The sequence below is a fragment of the Diabrotica undecimpunctata genome, chromosome 6, assembly GCF_040954645.1.
Source record: "Diabrotica undecimpunctata isolate CICGRU chromosome 6, icDiaUnde3, whole genome shotgun sequence".
Taxonomy (NCBI): Eukaryota; Metazoa; Arthropoda; class Insecta; order Coleoptera; family Chrysomelidae; genus Diabrotica; species Diabrotica undecimpunctata.
This window is the reverse complement of record NC_092808.1, coordinates 121,449,937-121,469,252: the sequence shown is the minus strand read 5'-3', so window position 1 is coordinate 121,469,252 and position 19,316 is coordinate 121,449,937. Positions and strand designations below refer to the sequence as shown.

Genomic DNA, 19,316 nt, shown 5'->3' with positions numbered 1-19,316 from the left:
AATATATTTCATTAATATTTTTGCTTATTTATTAACCCATTAAATATAACGAAAAGTAGAAACCTACATCGATCATTACAGAAAAACAATTTATGCTTCTTATCCACAGCATAACCAACATACTGGCCAGGAGATAACAAAATTCCGGATCTACTAGATTTTGCAATATTTAAAGCTTTAGTTAGTACGCATTCAAAAATAGAGCCGAGTTTTGACCTAAGTTTGGAGCATAGCGCTATAATAATAATATTAAGCACAACTATAATACTCAATCAACAGCCATTAGACTATCTAACAAAAAAACAAACTGGAAACAATTTGAAAATATCATTAACCTTCCAGCGGTCGCGGCCTTTGTACAAACAAGAATGGTCGCGCGTAGTGTAGTTATTTTAAGATGTAGGTAATGAAATATTGTACTATTAATACAAAATATATTTTGGCTTGTCTGAATATATTCAACCTGTTTGGCTTTCACGTGCGTTTGTTGACAGTTGGGAATTTGTAGAATGAATGTAGTTTATAACGAATTGTGACAAAAAATTTATCTATGTGTCTTCTATTGTGAATTTTCTACAAGACCGCTTCTTGTTTTGTACGTTGCCAATTTAATTTTTTTACAAATAATCAATCTAAAATATCGTCTATAAATTTGACGACCAGGAAACCGTTAATTAACAATTCCTACGGCTTCGTTGTAGTTACGGCCAGCCTCCCCAAAAATAGACTAAATTCCGAACGTATGCCATTTTTAAAACCAAAACTTAACACAACATTAATTTAGTTAAACATAATACAAGAAATATGTAATAGATTTTTGACAGTTTTTTAATAAACACATAAGTTAAGTACATAAAGTAAATAGTACAGGTAAAAATGGTCTATATTATTTTTTAAAGAGTGATTATCATTAGTGAAAAGAGATAAAAAACAAATTAATTTTTACTATTTATTTAGTTAATAAATAAGCAAAATTACTAGTTTAACAAGATTTTAAAATCTGATTTTGATAACCTTTCAAATAAAGTGTCCCATGACCACCTTTGCTATTTAAAAAATTAAGGGTGTGGATATCACCTGATGGGAATTCATTAAAATACCTTCATTGAAATTATTTACCTATTGTTATATTGTTATATCTATAGGAGCTTTAAGAAGTATGCAAACAGTCGAACAACAGCCAACAGATGAAAGCGGTTCTGATTCCGAGGAGGGTGAAAGTACAAGTTCAAGTTACTCATCTCTTAGTGACTTCGTGTCAGAAATGGTCTCATCAGATTTATCTCCAGGATACACCTCCTACCATGATCAGAGGAGGGCAAACGCACAAAATATGTCTTTTTCCTCTAGCGTTGACGTTGACACTGTATATAATCCTCCTTCTGAACTTCAATACCCAGAAGGTAAGTTTTTGGGAAAACTATAATTATTTGTCTATATCAATTTTTGCTAATGCTTGTTTATATATTTATTATTAGGTGGAATTCCCATTCCTCGATCGGATTCTCCTCAATCTTCATCCAGCAGCGAGTCTGATCTAAGTTCTCCATCATTCAACAGAGATTCAGAATTGGAATTCGGCAACAAAATTAAAAGTGAACAAGCTCACGTTTCTAAGACTGATAGAGATGAGACTGGTAGTTATGAAAATGAATCAGATTCTAACTCTACTACAACACCTAAAACTGTTGTTAGTACAAATAACGTGAGGCCAGGGTCACCTTCCAGCGACGCCGAAAAATCTGCTGCATCTCGAAAAGGACGAAGATCAATAACACCTGTAAGTAACAATATAAGTAAATGAAAAGTACCACTTTATAACTTACATTTATGAAAAAATATATACACACACACACACAAATATATATATATACACTCGAAAATCTGTGAAATCTATTTTTTTTTAACAAAAAAATACTTCATTATATATATATATATATATATATATATATATATATATATATATATATATATAAAATTGTATGTTTTGAAAAAAACCTTCCACCTCTTGCATCAATGCAAGACTGAATGCGATGTCCCATGCTTCTTATAAATTAATGTAGTTCTGGTTCATGGTGCCCCATTCTTCAATCGCTGCTATTCTAAGGTCTTGTAGTGTCCTTGGGGGTGGCTGCCGGGACTGAATTTTTCTTTTGAGCATATCCCATCCGTACTCAATGGCGTTGAGGTTAGGTGAGCAAGGTGGCCATTGTAATCTGACAATATCTTCTGTCTCTAAAAAATCTGTCACATGCCTCGTACGATGAGGAGGCGCATTGTCGTCCATAAAAATAAATTCTGGACCAACAGCTCCTGTCCACAAGCGTACAACAGGCCTAAGAATGGTATCAATATAAATTTGTCCATTCATGTTACCAAGAATAGGAATTAAAGGAGTTTTATTATTTAGCATGATGCCGCCTCAAAACAATATGGAGCCACCTTGATATAGGACTCTTTGGACAGCTTGGTTAAGTCTATCCTGTCGATTTGGGTTTCTCCAAATCCTAATTCGGTGATTATCCGACAAAAGGCTAATTTTGATTTCATCAGAAAATAACACGTTTCCACATCTGTTGTCATGCCATTCTAAATGTTCATTGGCCTATTTCAGTCGAGTCGTTTTTTTGCTCTAACGTAAGCTTTGGTACAAACAATGGTCTTCTTGTAAATAAATTCGCCGAATGTAACCTGTTTCTAATAGTCTGATCGCAAATTACAATATTATGAGCTTGCTGGATCTTTCTTCTAATAGCTGGGGCAGTCATAGAGGGTTTCCCCGGCAGTTAATGTTAAAAGCATTCGTAGACATTGGTAGTAATTCTAGGTCTTCCGCTTTTTGGACGATCGCTAACAGAATTCGTCTCTCGATATTTTTTCATAATCCGAGACACATCACTCTGATTAACTCCAACCCGGACAACAACGTCGACTTGTGTGTGGCCTTTCTCAATCAAAAAAAAGATTCTAGCTCTGTTGAACTCAGATATCACTTGTATATTCATATTGTTCACTACAAGTTAATAAAACGCAAACCAATTTTTACAAATATCGGTTTTCGAAAACTGATAAAACGCAATATGAATACTAGGAATCTTTGCGACGATTAAGAAACAAAAAACAAGAAATAAAATACATTATTTTAGTAAACAAAAAAAAATCAGTGCAAAAAATTTCAAATGAGAAACGTTCAGTGGCGTTACAGCTGATCATTCACCTCTATTCATTCATAGCAGGACACGTTATTGTGCGGCAGCGCCCTATGGAATAGTAAAGTTATACGCATATAATTTTAGTTGGTAACACATTTGAGACATATGTGAAGATTGTATGTATGTTACGCTTTGTAGATCAAAGAATGCGCTCAACAAAGTTGTTCCTTCAACAGCTCGAAGTTTGTCGAATCCTTTAGCTACAACTATCTTGTACATTTTTTTCATAATTTTTAGATAGTAGTGTGATCTTTGAATTTGCTGCAAATTTCGAAATAGCCATGTGTGTTCTTCAGACATAGACCTGCTAAGGCGTATTCATTGTATTATCTCTATCATTTAGACCAAGAATTGTTTTTCTTTTTTCGGAGTTTTCTTATTTTAACTTTCTTTGAACCTTTTCAGTTCGTTTTCTGTTATTTAAATTCAATTAAGTAATGATAGTCCTTTTTTTGTCGTTTCGTTATAACTTTCTATTATTATGTTCATCTCTTTAAGTTATGATGTTCATTTATTTTTGACAATACGATTGACCTCTATCAAAATTATCTTACCATTTCTTTCAAAATTATTTCATTACAGAACCCTTTATACTTTTCGTAATCTTTTGGTGTTATTTTGGATGTATATTTTGTATCAGAATCATTTTCTAGATGTTACAATTTCTTCAAAGAACAATGGTGTGCGCGTTTTGTTTGAGTTTCAATTTGTTCATGAAAAGATTAGTTTCCTGCCATAAGTTAAAAAATATGCTTACAGAATCAAATGTTTAATGTTTATTTTAAAATTGATTATCTTTATATTAATAACGACCAAAATATCCGTTTAAATATGCTGGTAGCTTTATTTTAGTACCAGTGTACCAAAATTAAAACTCGTTCTTGATTTTAATTAAAGTTAAACATTTTTTACTCTTTATAAAGGTTCCTCCTATAGCACCAATGCTGCAAAAACAACCAAGTGTAGGAAATGTTTTGGCGAGAACATCCAGTTTCAGTTCATCCGGAAACGTCAGTCCAGCACCTCCGTCATCTGCTGGTAGTATGGTTACCAGGCAGGGATCGCAGGGATCTATTTTTGAACAGTTTACATCTCAAGCAAAAGAACTCGTTCGAGAAACCACTCGACAAAGTAGTCAAGATGGACTACTTGCTCAAATGGATAAGGTAAGACTATAGAAACATAAAATGTAATCATTGAATTAATAAAACATAGTAAATATATGAAATGATCTTTTAACGATAGTGATTTACCTAAAGTAATCGTATTGTTTAGTAAGATATTTATATTTATTTATCTTTTAGTTTCTAAATTTTTGTGAAAGGTGTGAATGAATCTTATTCTACATCCATACTTTATAATTTATGAAACTAAACAAATATTTACTTAAATATTTAGGAATAAGTTGATTATACATGAAACATTACATACGTTTCTTGTTGTTTTTGTTTTATGTGCTTTGAGTCAAACACTATCCCTACTTTACGAAGTTTCTAAAGTTCTCCAATACAATTTTCATTCATAATATTTCATTAAATAGTTTTGCCAGTTTTATTAATATTATTACGAGCTTAGTTTTGTAACATAGAATACGAAAGACTTTTTTGCTTTAGTTTAATAAAAGTTGGTTTTGGTAAAGATATACTCAGTGACATTCGAAGTGTTACACTCAGAAGGAATAATTTCTTGAACGTACTTTTTTAGCAACATGGTAGATTTACATCAAGAATGAAACGATCACGTTTTCAAGAATTTTTACAAGTAATAAAAAAAAAAAAATAATAAATTCGAACGGGAAATCGAACGGGAGATCCATAACCAAGAGCAAGTTGCAGACCATGTCCCTAATGAAAACCCTAATGAGCAGATTCCCGAGCTTTTCATACAAGAAACTCAACCTTATAATACACAGCAGAACAATAACGAGTTGCACGATAGTCTGGTAAACGAGATGGCACGCGCCGTACAAGAGTTTAGGGAAACAAACCCACTTAGCAGACCACCGCTACCAAAAATAAGCTCTTCTAAGAAACTAGGAGCGCTGTTATCAATTGTGAATACTGAAGTCCTACCAAATTATATCACAGAAGCCCACAGATTGGAATATTTGCATATGCTTATTTACTGTGCAGCAATAGCAATTGCTAATGTTATGGGCATTAAGATCAGAACACGACGGGGTACCAACATCGGAAGAAATGGTAACAGAATAGCACCCTGGGAAAAACGACTGCCAAGGAAGATTGGATTACTGCGTAGGGAAATTGCACATAAGAGGAGTAGGAAGTAGAAAAATCATCAAGAGAGCTGAAGAAATATTGTTTAACACTCTAAGACACTCACGACATCATCCAGAAAACAACACACCTCAGCAATGCCTGGACACATTAAAACAAAAACTATCTGTTTTTTAGGCCGCCTGAGGAGATACAAAGTTGGCAACAACCGGAAATGCGACAATATACTTTTTGAGCACGCCGAGAAGGCGTTTTATAGGAAACTTAATTCCAATGTGGAAAATGAAAATAAATCATATCCAAGCCAAGAAGAAATTCACGAGTTTTGGGGAAATAACTTTCAATGCCAGCTACTCATAACACCAATGCTGAATGGATTTAAGACACAACGAACAACTATCAGCATTACCATAATAATCATTACGAACCCTTTACCACTGAAGAAGTCTCAAATACTATCAAAGAGCTTCATAACTGGAAATCTCCTGGACCAGACGGAGTTCAAAACTTTTGGCTAAAAAAGTTTTGGAGTGTTCATGAGCGTTTGTCAATGTTGATTAATCATGTTATCTCTAATCCCCAGGAAATACCATCATTTCTTACACATAAGAACCACTTATTTAATACCAAAGGATCAAAATAACACCCAAGAGCCTCAACAGAAAGGATACGCTAAGGGTTGCATGGGTTGCAAAGAACAACTTATTATCGACTTGGTCATTTCTAACCAGGCATACACAAAAAAAGAACCTTTTTACTGACTTCATTGACTACAAGAAGGCCTTTGATTCAGTGCCGCATGAATGGCTTATAGATATATTGAAAATATATCTTCTTTTTCTTCTTAGCTTTCTGTCGTCTATGTTTGGACATAGTCCTCTCCCAACTCCTTCCATCTGTCTCTATCCTGAGCAACATATTTCCCATTTGTTCCGGCTATTCTTTTAATGTCATCAACCCATCTCATCTGTGGTCTTCCTCTTGGTCGTTTACTTTCGTAAGGAAAATATATAAAGTCGATAATATTATTGGGACATCTTTAAAACATATAATGACGGAGTGGAAGACTAAAATTCACCTTCAAATACCTGGTGAAAATAATATCGAAACTGAAGATATCCCAATCAACCGGTGGCTTTTCCAGGAGGACCCATTGAGTCCACTTTGGTTCTGTTTAGCGATGAACCCATTATCTCAGCTGCTGAACTCCACTGACTCAGGTGTTAGCATCAAAAATAACAATACTGTTGTGGCGAAGCTTAATCATCTGTTGTATATGGATGATTTGAAATTAATGGCTTCCACTCAAAACCACCTAGATCAGATGCTAAAAATTGTAGAAACTTTCTTAAATGATATTAGTATGCACTTTGGACTAGACAAGTGCCGTATACTAAATATAGTCAGAGGAAAGGTTTAGCCCGGAGGTTTCGATATGCAAGATGTCCAAAACATGGAGGTAATGGGTGAAAATGATATGTATAAATATCTCGCATATCTCGAGTACAGCAAGCGCAAAAAATTGACCATAAACTAATGAAAACCAAACTAACTTCTGAGTTTGTGCGAAGAGAAAGACAGCTACATCAGTCATATCTTAATAGCAAATTTGTTTAAGGCATTAAATACGTACGCCTGTTCCGCGCTAAGCTACTTATTTGGTATTATCAAGTGGTCAAAAACAGATATATAAAGTCTCCAGTAAAAAAAAAAGAACACTTTTTACAAAGGCGCAAAAACACCATCCACGCAGTGTAGTAGAGAGAACAATATTACCGAGATATCAAAAAGGAAAAGAACTTATGGACATAGATGAGCAACTCGATAAACAGATTGCTAATTTAAGAACTTATTTTCAAGTACAGGCTGAGACATCTATTTTACATCTAGCAATTTGCGCAGTAGACTATACAACGCCGCTTAAACTGTGGAACAAGAAATGCGCATAAACCACCTGACTTAGCAAGAAAAATTGCGCACCTGGATGAGTAATCCTTTGCATCGGCGATCTCAATGAGATCGGCAAAGAAAATGTCGACAATACAGCGTCGAACTATTGATTGACATCAGGAAAGATGTTTCCCGAGACTGAGGGTTTCCTACTTGCCATTCAGGATCAGGTTATTCCAACTAAAAATTACCTGCAATATATTGTTAAAGATCCTTAAGTACAAAATGACAAATGCCCATATGGATGCCAAGCCCAAAAAACCATATAGCGTCTTACCGGTGGCTGCCAGGCGTTTGTCGGCACTGATTATAAAGAACGCCATGACTCAGTAGGAAAGATTATCTACCAAGAACTTGCTGACAAACTGGGACTTCTCCAAACCGACCATCTACCTTACTATCAATACGTCCCTGACAAAATACTTGAAAATGACAACTACAAGCTATACTGGGACCACACTGTGCTCATAGATCAACCAGTGGCACATAACAGATCGGATCTCATACTAGTTAATAAACTTACTAGGCAAACAACACTTATTGATATGGCGATACCTAACACCGATAATTTGCGTCTTAAATACAACGAAAAGATCGCCAGGTATAGAGATCTAGAACTACAAATCAGGAGACAATTAAGAATAGAAACTACCCAGACAGTACCTATTATTCTATCTACTACTGGTGTTATTCCCAAAAATCTCCAAGCGAACATAAAAAAGCTGGGTCTAAATAAACAACTTTATGAGGCCATGCAGAAAGCTGTACTCATCGCGACGTCCAGATAATTTTTGGGAGATACTCCAGCATACCAAGTCACCTAGGGCTCGATAACACGGACAGAGTCCCACCAGAGCTAAATCCTTTTTAATACTGTAGGTATCTGGGAGTGTGAGCCGTATGGCTAAATCTGGGATAATAATATGTGTTTGGCGACCTCGTAGCTGAAAACACTCCTGTATATGTGTAGCTAGGCATTAACAAAATGAGAAGATCGCTGTCTGCTTGTGGTACCTCGTTCCAAGCAACTTAACCTTCATGTATTAACTGTGTCAGAGTCTGTGGAGGATAGTGCAAAGTGGACAGTCTCCTTCACATTATATCCTATACATGTTCGATAGGATTTAAATCCAAAGCACGGGGCGGCCACGGCAAAATATTACGCCAGCTTCTTGGAGAAAGTTTATAGTGTAATGAGCAATATGGGGACGTGCGTTTTCTTGCTGAAAAAATGGTTTGTAAGATGTCATCAACATAACGCATAGCTGTCATATTGCTTCGAATAAACACAAGTGGTGATCGGCTAACATAGGAAAAGCCCCCAAAACATTACTCTAACTGTTCTGTGTACATGTCTCATTAATGTCTAATTAAAAAAAAAACTGCTAAGGAGCATTCTAAACTAATACCGGATGTGGCCTCTAAATGAATAGCCTTATTATTGATACAAACAAATAAACAGGCATAACTCTTAACCTCATAAGAACAACCCAAAAGATATGGTTTTGATAAAACTACTGTGTTTAATTACGACAATTATATCCTAACCATTTTTGTACAGTCACAAAGAAGTGCACCGGTTTTTTCTTATCTGTGTAAATTTCCACATTACTCCTGTCAATAAACTTTTGCTTTATCATTTTGTATAATATATACTTATTTTTAAAGCAGAATGGCTTTCTACCGATTTACATATAATTTTTATTAAACCTGGTATAAATAAGTATATACAACATTTATTAAACAGATATTTGTAGTATAATTTATTGATAATTATAATTATTTAAATTTCTTTACCATACACTGGATTGCCAGTTTAACACGTACATTATTTACAGTTAAAAACACAAGCAAAAGAAAAACTTTCCGAAGCTGAAGAGAGCAGCTTATTTGCTCCTTTTGATAAGGTTAGTTATAAACTGACTTTATTTCATCACTGACAACTCATATTAGTACTTCTAGTTCACTATTTAGATTATATAATCTACACGTATTTATAATTGATATAGAAAATAAGATATTGTCTACAACATAACTATTAAATTATATTTTCTAGTTAACAACACAAGCTAAAAAGGCCGCGGAAGAAGCTACTAAGAGCGTTCAAGTAGCTGGAAAGAGTGCTATTGAAGCAAGTAAAACTGCAACTGCTATGAGTAAAACCACTTTGGATGATTTGACTTATGTAGGAAAATCAACATTTGGAGATTTTACCAAAAGTGCCAAAGAAGTCGTCGCGAAGAAAGGATTGTTACGGGTAATATATTATTATTTTTTAATTTATTGTATTATATTATTTTGGTTTAATTTCCCTTTGATTTTTACACTGATCTGAACTTATAGTGATATTCATTTATATAATTTAAGATTTTTTTTATTTCTTTGTGATAAGATACTGCCCGTTTTTTATTTTAAATAATTGAAATAATTGAATCAATTAAAGTAACAGTTCGATACTATCATTTCCTTAATCTAGTCATATTGCGCTCCCCAACAGGAAGTTATAGTAATTCAAAAAATATTAGATTTTCCCCCAATTTTTCACTTCGTCCATTTTTTTATGTCATCAAAAATAAATTTACTCCAATGTCCTCTATCAGTTTTCTAAGCTGTCCTCCGGAAAATAACATAGGAATTAATTTATTAAACACAACATTAAAATTAACAACCGCAGTGATAACACATAAACTGAATGAAATTATAACACTACCAGAAGAACAAGGTTTTAAGTCGGGAAGATCATGCAACGACGTTACATTTATAATGAGGCATGTGCAAGAGAAAATATTAGAATACAACAAACCGTCATATTTATATTTCGTGGACCTAAGAAGGCATTTGATCGGGTCAAATTAAAGAACGTTATCCACTTATTGTACGCAAGTGAGATACCTTTAGTAATAACCAAAACAATCGAAAATATCTACCAAAACAATACAATAAAAGTAAAAATAGAAGAAGAACTAACTGAACTTATTGAAGCTGAGAATGGGATAAAGCAGGGAGATTTCTTGAGTCCTCTATTGTTCAACCTGATTATGGATGAAATATTAAAAAAGTAAGAATTAAAAAATAATACCAAATAAAAGAAAAACAACATAAAATAATCTGCTATGTAGACGACGCAATACTACTATCTCAAAGTGAAGATGATTAACAACGCATGTTTCACCAATTTAATATATCTACCAGAAAATTTAGCAAAAGACAAAATGCATGGTTATAACAACAAATTTACCAATATGTAAATTGGAGCTGGAAGGTCAGATAATAGAGCAAGTGATGGAGATTAAATATCTAGGCATCACATTATCTAGCTATGATAGATCAATTGAATAAGGCAGACAAAGCTGCAGGTTGCTCGAATGAAGCAATATGGAGAAATAAAACTATCGGGAAAAAATTGAAAGGCAGAATTTACAAAACAGTCATCAGACCAATAATGACAGGCGCGACAGAAACACGACCTAACGCAGAGAGGACAAAAAGTATGTTAGAAACAACAGAGATAACTTATTAAAGGCACATTGAAAAACAGACAGAGTCATATCTATATAAGAAGAAAAAGAAGAAGCAAAAAAAAAGATTTATGTCCTCAGGAGTTTTTAATCTATTTGCCGAATTTTCTTATGCGTCATTTCAAAAATTGTTTGAAGGCTATTTTATTTCATTCCTTTTTGGCCCAACACCGAAAGGTACAAATGGGTCTACTGATTAAGTAAAGAAGTTGAAGGCTATTTTAGACGTCATGATGTTACATTTTATTGATATTGTGAAGATTAATTCCTTTGTTGTATTTAAAAACTTGTTACGTCATATCATATCACTAAGTCTGATATATTTCATCTTATTCCTTGCTAATCAATTTGGGGATTTGCGTCAAACCATAGAATACTATCAGATGGTGTGTGATCAATATCTTCCAGTACGCTTGCATTCGCAGTTTTATCTATTCGCTATAGAATAAAAGTCTCCTGTTTTAGTGTTGATTTATATAAATGTCGCTAATGAAGTACACAAGCATGTTAAATTACTACACAGGAGTATATAGATTAACAGAATTTCATTTCAAATCGAGCTATCACAAGCCGTTCTGACAAGAAGTGAAACCTCTAAATACAGGAATACAGGAATGAGATGGAGCTTGAATTAAAAAGAAATAAAATTGTCTACTTAATCCTCTTCTTATTCAATTAAATATTCTTATTTTAACGTTCTTCGCCGTTTTCTGATTTAAAGTTTTCATTATTCTCAGTCATTCAAAAGGTACCCGTCCAAATAAGTTTCTTTGCCTCTAGGAGGTCCTTTACCAGCTGTTCTTCCTAACACTTTCTCTTCCACTGGCACCACAACTTTACTATTGGCTTCCCACCAATCATTTACCGTATCTTTTTTCTCAAGCTCTTCCAGCAATCTACTCTTAAAGAATCTTGCCAAATCCTTATCCTTTAACTTCTAACACTTCACTTTCTGGTGTCCTACTTGCTCTTCTTACTGCTTCACCTTTATCTCCGTATCCACTGACATTGGTCGGTGTTGAATAACTACACACTCACCCTTTATTACTCTACAATTGGTAAATTTATTTTAGCTGACTTCTCGTACAGAGCACAAAATCTATCTAACTTTCTCCTAAACCGCTACTAGAGGTAACATACTGGTCTTTAGTCATAAAGAACGTGGTAATGACAGCCAAATCCCATGCCACTGTAAAGTCAGTCACACTATTCTTTCCTCCATTATTTCTTATTTTTATCCTCAACCTTTATAAACTTTTTCTATTCCCCCTCTTTCTCTGCCAATATGTCCATTCAAATCACCTCCAATAAAGCACTTTTCGTCTACAGGAATCTTAAGCATCTCGCAATCAAGGGCCCTCTAAAATTCTTCCTGTTCCTGTTGTTCACACTCTACTTGTGTGTTGTATTCCATTGTTATTGATTATGTGTTGTTGTTGTTATTGAACCGCCGAATGCTAAGAATAAGCTGGACCAGCAGAACTACCAATGAAGAAGTACTGAGAGCAATGAACACACGCCCTCATCTGGTCAATACTATCAAAATTAGAAAGGCGTCATATCTAGGACAAATAATGCGCCATAGGGAATTTGAGCAGCTCCAAGTAATATTAAAAGGCAAGATTGAAGGTAAAAGGGGCATAGGATGAAAGAAAAAATCTTGGCTACGAAACATCAGAGATTGGACCCATACAAAAGGAAATGAATAAATTCATCAAGCCCAGAATAGACAGAAATTTGCCATATTTATCGCCAACCTCAACAGAGAAGACACTTAGGAGGAGGAGGTTGTTATTTGATCAGTGTTGTTGATTATTCGATCCCTACTTCTGGTTACCCTACTCAGTATTATTTTAAAATATTAGTCTGATTTAAGTAGGCTAACAAGGGAGATGATGTCTTTAATATCTGTTCTGTTTTATTCCATTAATGATATGATTTAAAAGACACATGCCAATACAACCGAGAATTTGCCTGATCAGTTCCTTAGTCATTGGGAATCAACGTTAAACTCTAGGTATTGTATATTTGTATATACTTAATTAATCACAACATTAAAAGGTATATGCAGAGGGGTAGATAACGTCCAAATCTAGTATGATACCGTATCCAAAATGTTACTATTTAAAAAAATTAACTTAATTTATTTTATTTTAATTTTAGGGTGATTCTTTTTCAAAACAAGAACCATCTAGTAACACACAAGTTGTTGCAACTTCTAATGTATTAACAGGAGCTAGCAGAGATTTTTTCTCGAATATTAGTTCCGATATTAATGGTTTAGCAACTTCGACAACCAATATGTTTTCGGATCTGTTCGGTAGCAAAAAGGAGCAACAAAAATCAGTGGAACATAGACAGCAACAACCTAAACAAAAAGAAACTTCAACGTCTAAAGGAATGTTCGGACCTTTTAACCGAGGTCCTAAAGGATTGGCGGAAAAGAGTCCTTTAATAAAGCATATGCCCAGAAGACAAGATGAGGCGCAATGGAAACAAGCAGCTGATAAAAATACTACTAATAGCGAGAATCAGGCGTTCCTTAAGGATGTAAGTAACTTAATTTACATAATTTTTTTTATAAAATCGGGATGGTACCAACTACCATAAATAAATTGGTTGTATAAAGGTGCCGCTTATATTTTACATTTTAATGCTATTTTTGTACTAAGTTCATGACTAGATCACAAAGTTCTCGAGCAATTATTTTTTATTGTATATTAATGGATTGGTACGTCCAATTGTATAAAATTATATGTAATCTTTGTGAAAATACTTGTTAATGTTGCAACTTGTTTTACACTTTAATAAACATAGTAAATAAATGTCAAACCAGTCAATGAAGATTTTGAATAATGATCATGATCTGGGAAATAAAACTTTTCAGCTAAAAATTGTTGCCAAATACAAATTATAACGAACTACATTCTTGTAAAATAAATAAAACCATATAATAGACGATTGTAAAACCAAATAAGAAACGTTGGCGATAAAAAGTGCGAACTCAACACGACTAAAAAATTGTTTTTCGTGTTTCGTTTTAAATGTAAATGTTTCTACAGTATAAAATAATAAAATTGATAAATTCGATCTTGGTTTACCTTTACAATACCTTGGTTTACCTTTAAAATATTTCAATAACTGGGAGTCCGATATTGACGACAGTCGACAGTTAGGACGAACTCAACAATCTTGCTAAAGGCTCAAGTATAGGTGGCGAGTTTACAAGCTAGCAAGCCGGCTTGTTAAAAGCCGGCGAAACGGAGAGATCGCTAATATTAGAGTACACATAAAATTTTGTAGTTGCTCAGTAGCCATCTAGATGGCGTGTAAAAGACTTTAAGATCAATGTTACTATCCACTTGTGCACAAGCTTGTGAACCTTTTTCAGAGCTTTTTTACGAACAGTTAACGCAGCGAATGCATCGAGTACACTGGACTAGTGCATAAGCTGCTTGTGAGAAAGCCGGATTGTAGCTTCTAAACTAGCATCGTGTACTTGAGCCTTAAGGAATCGGTACCGACGGTATTCGATCTTCAATGGTCAGTTACCTAGTATAGTTTTTTTTTATTTACAAATTCGCATCAAGCCGAAGGTTATTAGCGAGAATCAGATTTACAATATTAAATATATTATATATTAACAAAATTAATAGCTTTTAAGTAGTTTAACATATTTGTGACTGAACAATTTGCACCAAGTGCTTTCTCTAAGCTTATTGATATACCATAATTGATTCTTGCTGTGGAGAAAACTGGACAGTCTACAACATGTTTCACCGAGAGTTTAACGTTACACTGCTCACATTTTGGTTCGGATTCTTTAGTAATTAAGAACTTGTGCGTGGCACTGGTATGACCTAATCTAAGACGAGTTATTATCACTTGATCCCTTCTTTTAGTGGGGAAACATCTCCATGGTTTAATGTCCGGTTTAATATTCCGAAGATTGGACACTGGAAATTCCCACCGGTTTTGCCAGTCACTTAGGATCCGCGATTTGATAACACTTGAAACATCACTAGCTATCACGTATTTTACAATAATAGAGTCCGCTGAATTGACGGCTTCACGCGCACACTTATCTGCTTCTTCATTACCTCTAATACCATTATGTGATGGGATCCAAATAAAGATTACCTCCTTATTACAATTTTTTGTAATAAGGAGATAATCATTACAGATTTTGTTTTATTTTTTCAAGAATATGATTCTCTGGGTATATTCTTCCTATAGAGTGTAGTGAGTTATTGAACTCTATTTTATTAAATAAATTTATTTAATGATTGGTTTGTGAGCAGTCACTGTCTGTATCGGATAATAGGTCGTGTGGGATTTGCATCTGTAAGTGTTTTAGAAGAATTTTTCTAAATTTGGTATTTCGTGTCTTTGTAGATCTGTCTTGAGTATAGGGATATATTTTGCTTAACATATCGATGAGAGCTGTAAAGTTGTTTGTATAATTTTCAACGGTAGTAAGTGGATCGGGTGAATTCTTTATGTTGTCGAATAGGTCTTTTATCTGAACATAGCTTAAAATAAATGGTGGTGACTGCTGGTTTATGAATGCTTCTAGAGATTTACCTTTATTTTGTTTTTTCTTAGGATTAAATGGTATTTGTGCTGGACTGGTAAATTTCGGTTTATTAGTGGTATCATTGGAAGGCGGAGAAGGACTTAAGGTATCCTCAATAGTTCTTTTTGAACTGTTCTGTGAAAATTCACTTTTCATATGTAAGGTAGTTGTTTCGTTCGCAGTTTGTTTTATATTTAGTTGATTTTCTTTAGTTGGGGTGTCTGTTTGACTTGAAGTAGATGTCGGTGTGATAGTTGATATTTCTGGAGGGCTACATGTTGAGATTTCTTCTGCTGTGGTTGGAGAAGTAGGATTTGGGTTTGGATTGATAGGGTTTTTGCAGTTAGTTGCCGTATGCCCATTTTGTTTCCAGTTGTAACACGTTAGGTTGCCGCTTGATAAAAAGATTCTATATGAAGTATTATCGTAATTAATTAAAAACGATTCTGGAATTGTGAGATCTGTTGGGCTGATAAAGATTTGTCTCCTAAAGCTCATTATATGATTAATTCGGGTAACGGTGCACCAATTTTTAAAAAGGACATTGTAGATAGAATAACAAGCCCCATGGATTCAAGTTCTTTAATTAATACATCATGAGGAATAGATGGGCAAACATTAGAGATAATGATTCTTTCGGAGGGAGTTATATACCGTCGAGCTTGTATAATCTGGTTATTAACTTCAATGTTGCCGTTATTTTCATTCATGAATTTTTCTACGATATTTTCAGATGATAAATATAAACATATTCTGCTGTTTGATAATCTAGAGCAGAATAGTATATTTTTTGGATGGATGATTTCTCCCAGGGGGAGGAGGTAATCTTGTATTTTCGCATCTTCAATGGAATTAAAAATGATAGCTTGCCGTTTTGACGGAAATTTTTGTTGTGTTAGTGCAGTAGAGTAACTTCTTTGTGTAGAATTATCCATTTGAGAATTGCCTGGTAAATTTATTTCATTGATTTGCGACATATTCGTTGATGTTTAAACATTCCTAAAGACGGACCTGTCCGCCGCCAGAAAAAAACCGGCCGGAGATACAGGTCAATGGTAATTAAATGTTTTTGTTTATCGTCAAGCAAATTTTCAATGATGTAAATACGTACTGATTATATATTTTCTGTGAAATTTACAGTAAAACTGTACGCAAAAGTGAGTTCAGTTGATCACTAATATCTTCACAAAGCGTAGTTAAATTTTGAAAACTTGTTCTCACTTAATTTAAACTATTTTGGAGAGACAAAAATAAACACACTGTTCCGATATACTATCTATGGTTTTACTTCTGCGTTTTAGTTTATGTTTATGTACCAAGTAACAAAACAAAATACTTGTAATTGGAAGAATTTGTATTTTGAGAACGATTTCGAAAGTGAAATTGGAAACGTCAAAATAAACGTATTTTCAACCGAAATTGTAGTTAGTTTTTACTAAAAAGAGTAAATAATATTAAAATATTATTTTACAAAATACCCTCAGAACAATATAAAAATTTTTGTCTTGTGAATATGAATTAACAAAAATAAAAATCGCATATTTCTGAATATGAGAGTTAAAAACCATTTAAAGCCATCTACATATCACTTTTAACAAAAGGAAGTTCAAGGTGAAGATTAATAATTTTGTAAAATAAATTAAACCTAGATGAGAACAAAGGATGCCCAGAAGTTGGGTAATATTGTGGGTAACATAAAAATTTATCCAAGGGCAAATTTACTCTTGGAACTATAAGTTGCACGAAAGAATATAAGATTTCGAGGTCTAAATACGTTCACCATTCGAACCGGCACTCGGGTGTTTTGAAGGACGTGACGCAAGCGTTGGGAGGTGGGTTTTCTTCGTCTTCAAGTGCCATCTCCGCGGCGGAGGTCGGCAATCATCATAGCTATTCGGACTTTTGAGACGGCTGCTCTGAAAAGTTCATTTGATATACATCCGTACCACTCTCTCAGGTTGCGCAGCCATAACATTCTACGCCTCCCTATGCTTCTCTTTCCTTGGATCTTTCCCTGCTTTTCCCAATCAGTTGAAGCAGGGTGTATTTCTCTCCACGTGTAATATGTCCGAGATATTCTAATTTTCTTGTTTTTATTGAATTTAAAATTTCCATTTCTTTGTTCATCCTTCCCAGAACCTCTTTGTTTGTGACGTGTTCTGTCCATGATATTTTCAGAATTCTTCTGTACACCCACAGCTCGAATGATTTCAGTTTTTTTATTGATGTCGCATTCAAGGTCCAAGATTCCATTCCATAAAATAAAGTCGAAAAAACATAGCACCTCGCCAACCTAACTCTTAGTTCCAGTTTTAAATCCCTGGTACATAGCACTCTTCTTATTTTGTTGAAATTTGCTCTAGCCTTTTCTATTCTTATTTTGATCTCCTGATTGTAATCATTTGTGGAACTAATCATTGTTCCCAGGTATGATTTGTCTACTTGTTCGAGGAGGGTTTACAGATCGTTAAACGGAACAGGGGATTCTGAAGTCAGAGAAATAAAATGAATTGTACTAACCGAAAGAAAATAGACAAAAAATAGAACTTAAGAAAAAATTTATTTTTTTTTCTAAGTGGTAAGGAAAATTCGGAATGTTATTTGTTAGAAGATTGGTTTAAGAAAGAATAAAAGAAATATGACAAATATGCGTAAGTTCTCTTTAAAGTCAATCACACTTACCTTATTTGGTTGTTCAGCAAACTTATTAGAATTAACTTATATGCGGTACAAAAGAAAGGAATATTGTCAGAAAAATTAACAATACACAGTTGTTACCAACTAGCTGTTTTTATTTCGAGCTAAATCATAAAAACTTAATTTAAATGAATATATTAATTCTCATTTTACAAACAGAAATGTCCGTTACAAAAATATTCTTTCAAACATACATCTTAATAAAAAGCTAAATAATAATTTCTCTCGATGAGCTGGTAAAATATTTGTTTTAAAAATGATGATGATGATTTCAATAATAAATGTTGCAGGTAAAAAAATTTATACCGTATTAGTATTTCTACACAAATTTAGTGTTGTATAAAAAAACAATGGTTATTAAAATATGCACAAAAATTAAAAGCAAATGCACCATAAAAACACTAGCACTGCACCCACAATAGGTACATGTCTTCTTCTTCTTAAGGTGCCATGCATTTCTGCGTAGGCGTCCACCGTACATCGTCTTGTCAGGTGAGATGTTAAATATTTTGGATTAAATAATTCTGTTTTTAGCAGCATTGCGAAGCATTTCATAGCTGTGGATTCCTGTCCATTGTCGAATATTGCGCAGCCATGACATTTTTTTACGTCCGAGACCTCTCCTACCCTCTATTTTCCCTTCGAGTATCAGTTGCTGAAAAGTATATCGTTCTCCTCGTATAATGTGCCCCAAGTATGCAGTCTTCTTACTTTTTACATAATTAAAAAGTTCCCTATCCTGTAAGCCCGCTCTTCTGAGTACTTCCTCATTTCTGACCCTGTCCGTCCATGATATTCTGAGCATTCGACGCAGGCACCACATTTCGAACACTTCAAGTTTGTTAATGGAACTGGCCTTTAACGTATAATAGGTACATGTAGAAGATAATAAAAAAAAATAACAGATATTTTTCCTTCTGCATTGATTTAGTATCAGAAAATGTTCAGCATAATAATTAAATCTGCTGTAGCAGTATATAACAAAAGTAAAAACTTACAGTGACTTTGCTTTCACCCAAAACAAAAAGTGAATTAATATGCACTTACTTAATTTTTTATTTTATTTTTCTTGCTAAGTTGCTATATACCTTGATTTATCTTGTATTATTTTACTGACTGCATATTA

The 19,316-nt window shown here is 33.9% G+C and overlaps 1 protein-coding gene across 5 annotated transcripts in view; it reads left to right on the top strand.

The window, feature by feature from the left end:
* The window catches only part of Rab3-GEF (Rab3 GDP-GTP exchange factor), a 222,944-nt gene that overhangs the window by 102,211 nt on the left and 101,417 nt on the right, over positions 1–19,316 (top strand). For 4 of the 5 annotated variants that reach the window (XM_072535242.1, XM_072535240.1, XM_072535241.1 and 1 more), the window contains 6 exons: positions 1,146–1,403; positions 1,479–1,780; positions 4,136–4,378; positions 9,238–9,306; positions 9,456–9,656; positions 13,081–13,467. In XM_072535242.1, the coding sequence (XP_072391343.1) occupies positions 1,146–1,403; positions 1,479–1,780; positions 4,136–4,378; positions 9,238–9,306; positions 9,456–9,656; positions 13,081–13,467 (1,460 nt within the window). The remainder of the gene's footprint in view (positions 1–1,145; positions 1,404–1,478; positions 1,781–4,135; positions 4,379–9,237; positions 9,307–9,455; positions 9,657–13,080; positions 13,468–19,316) is intronic. The other variant, XM_072535244.1, reaches the window with a different exon arrangement.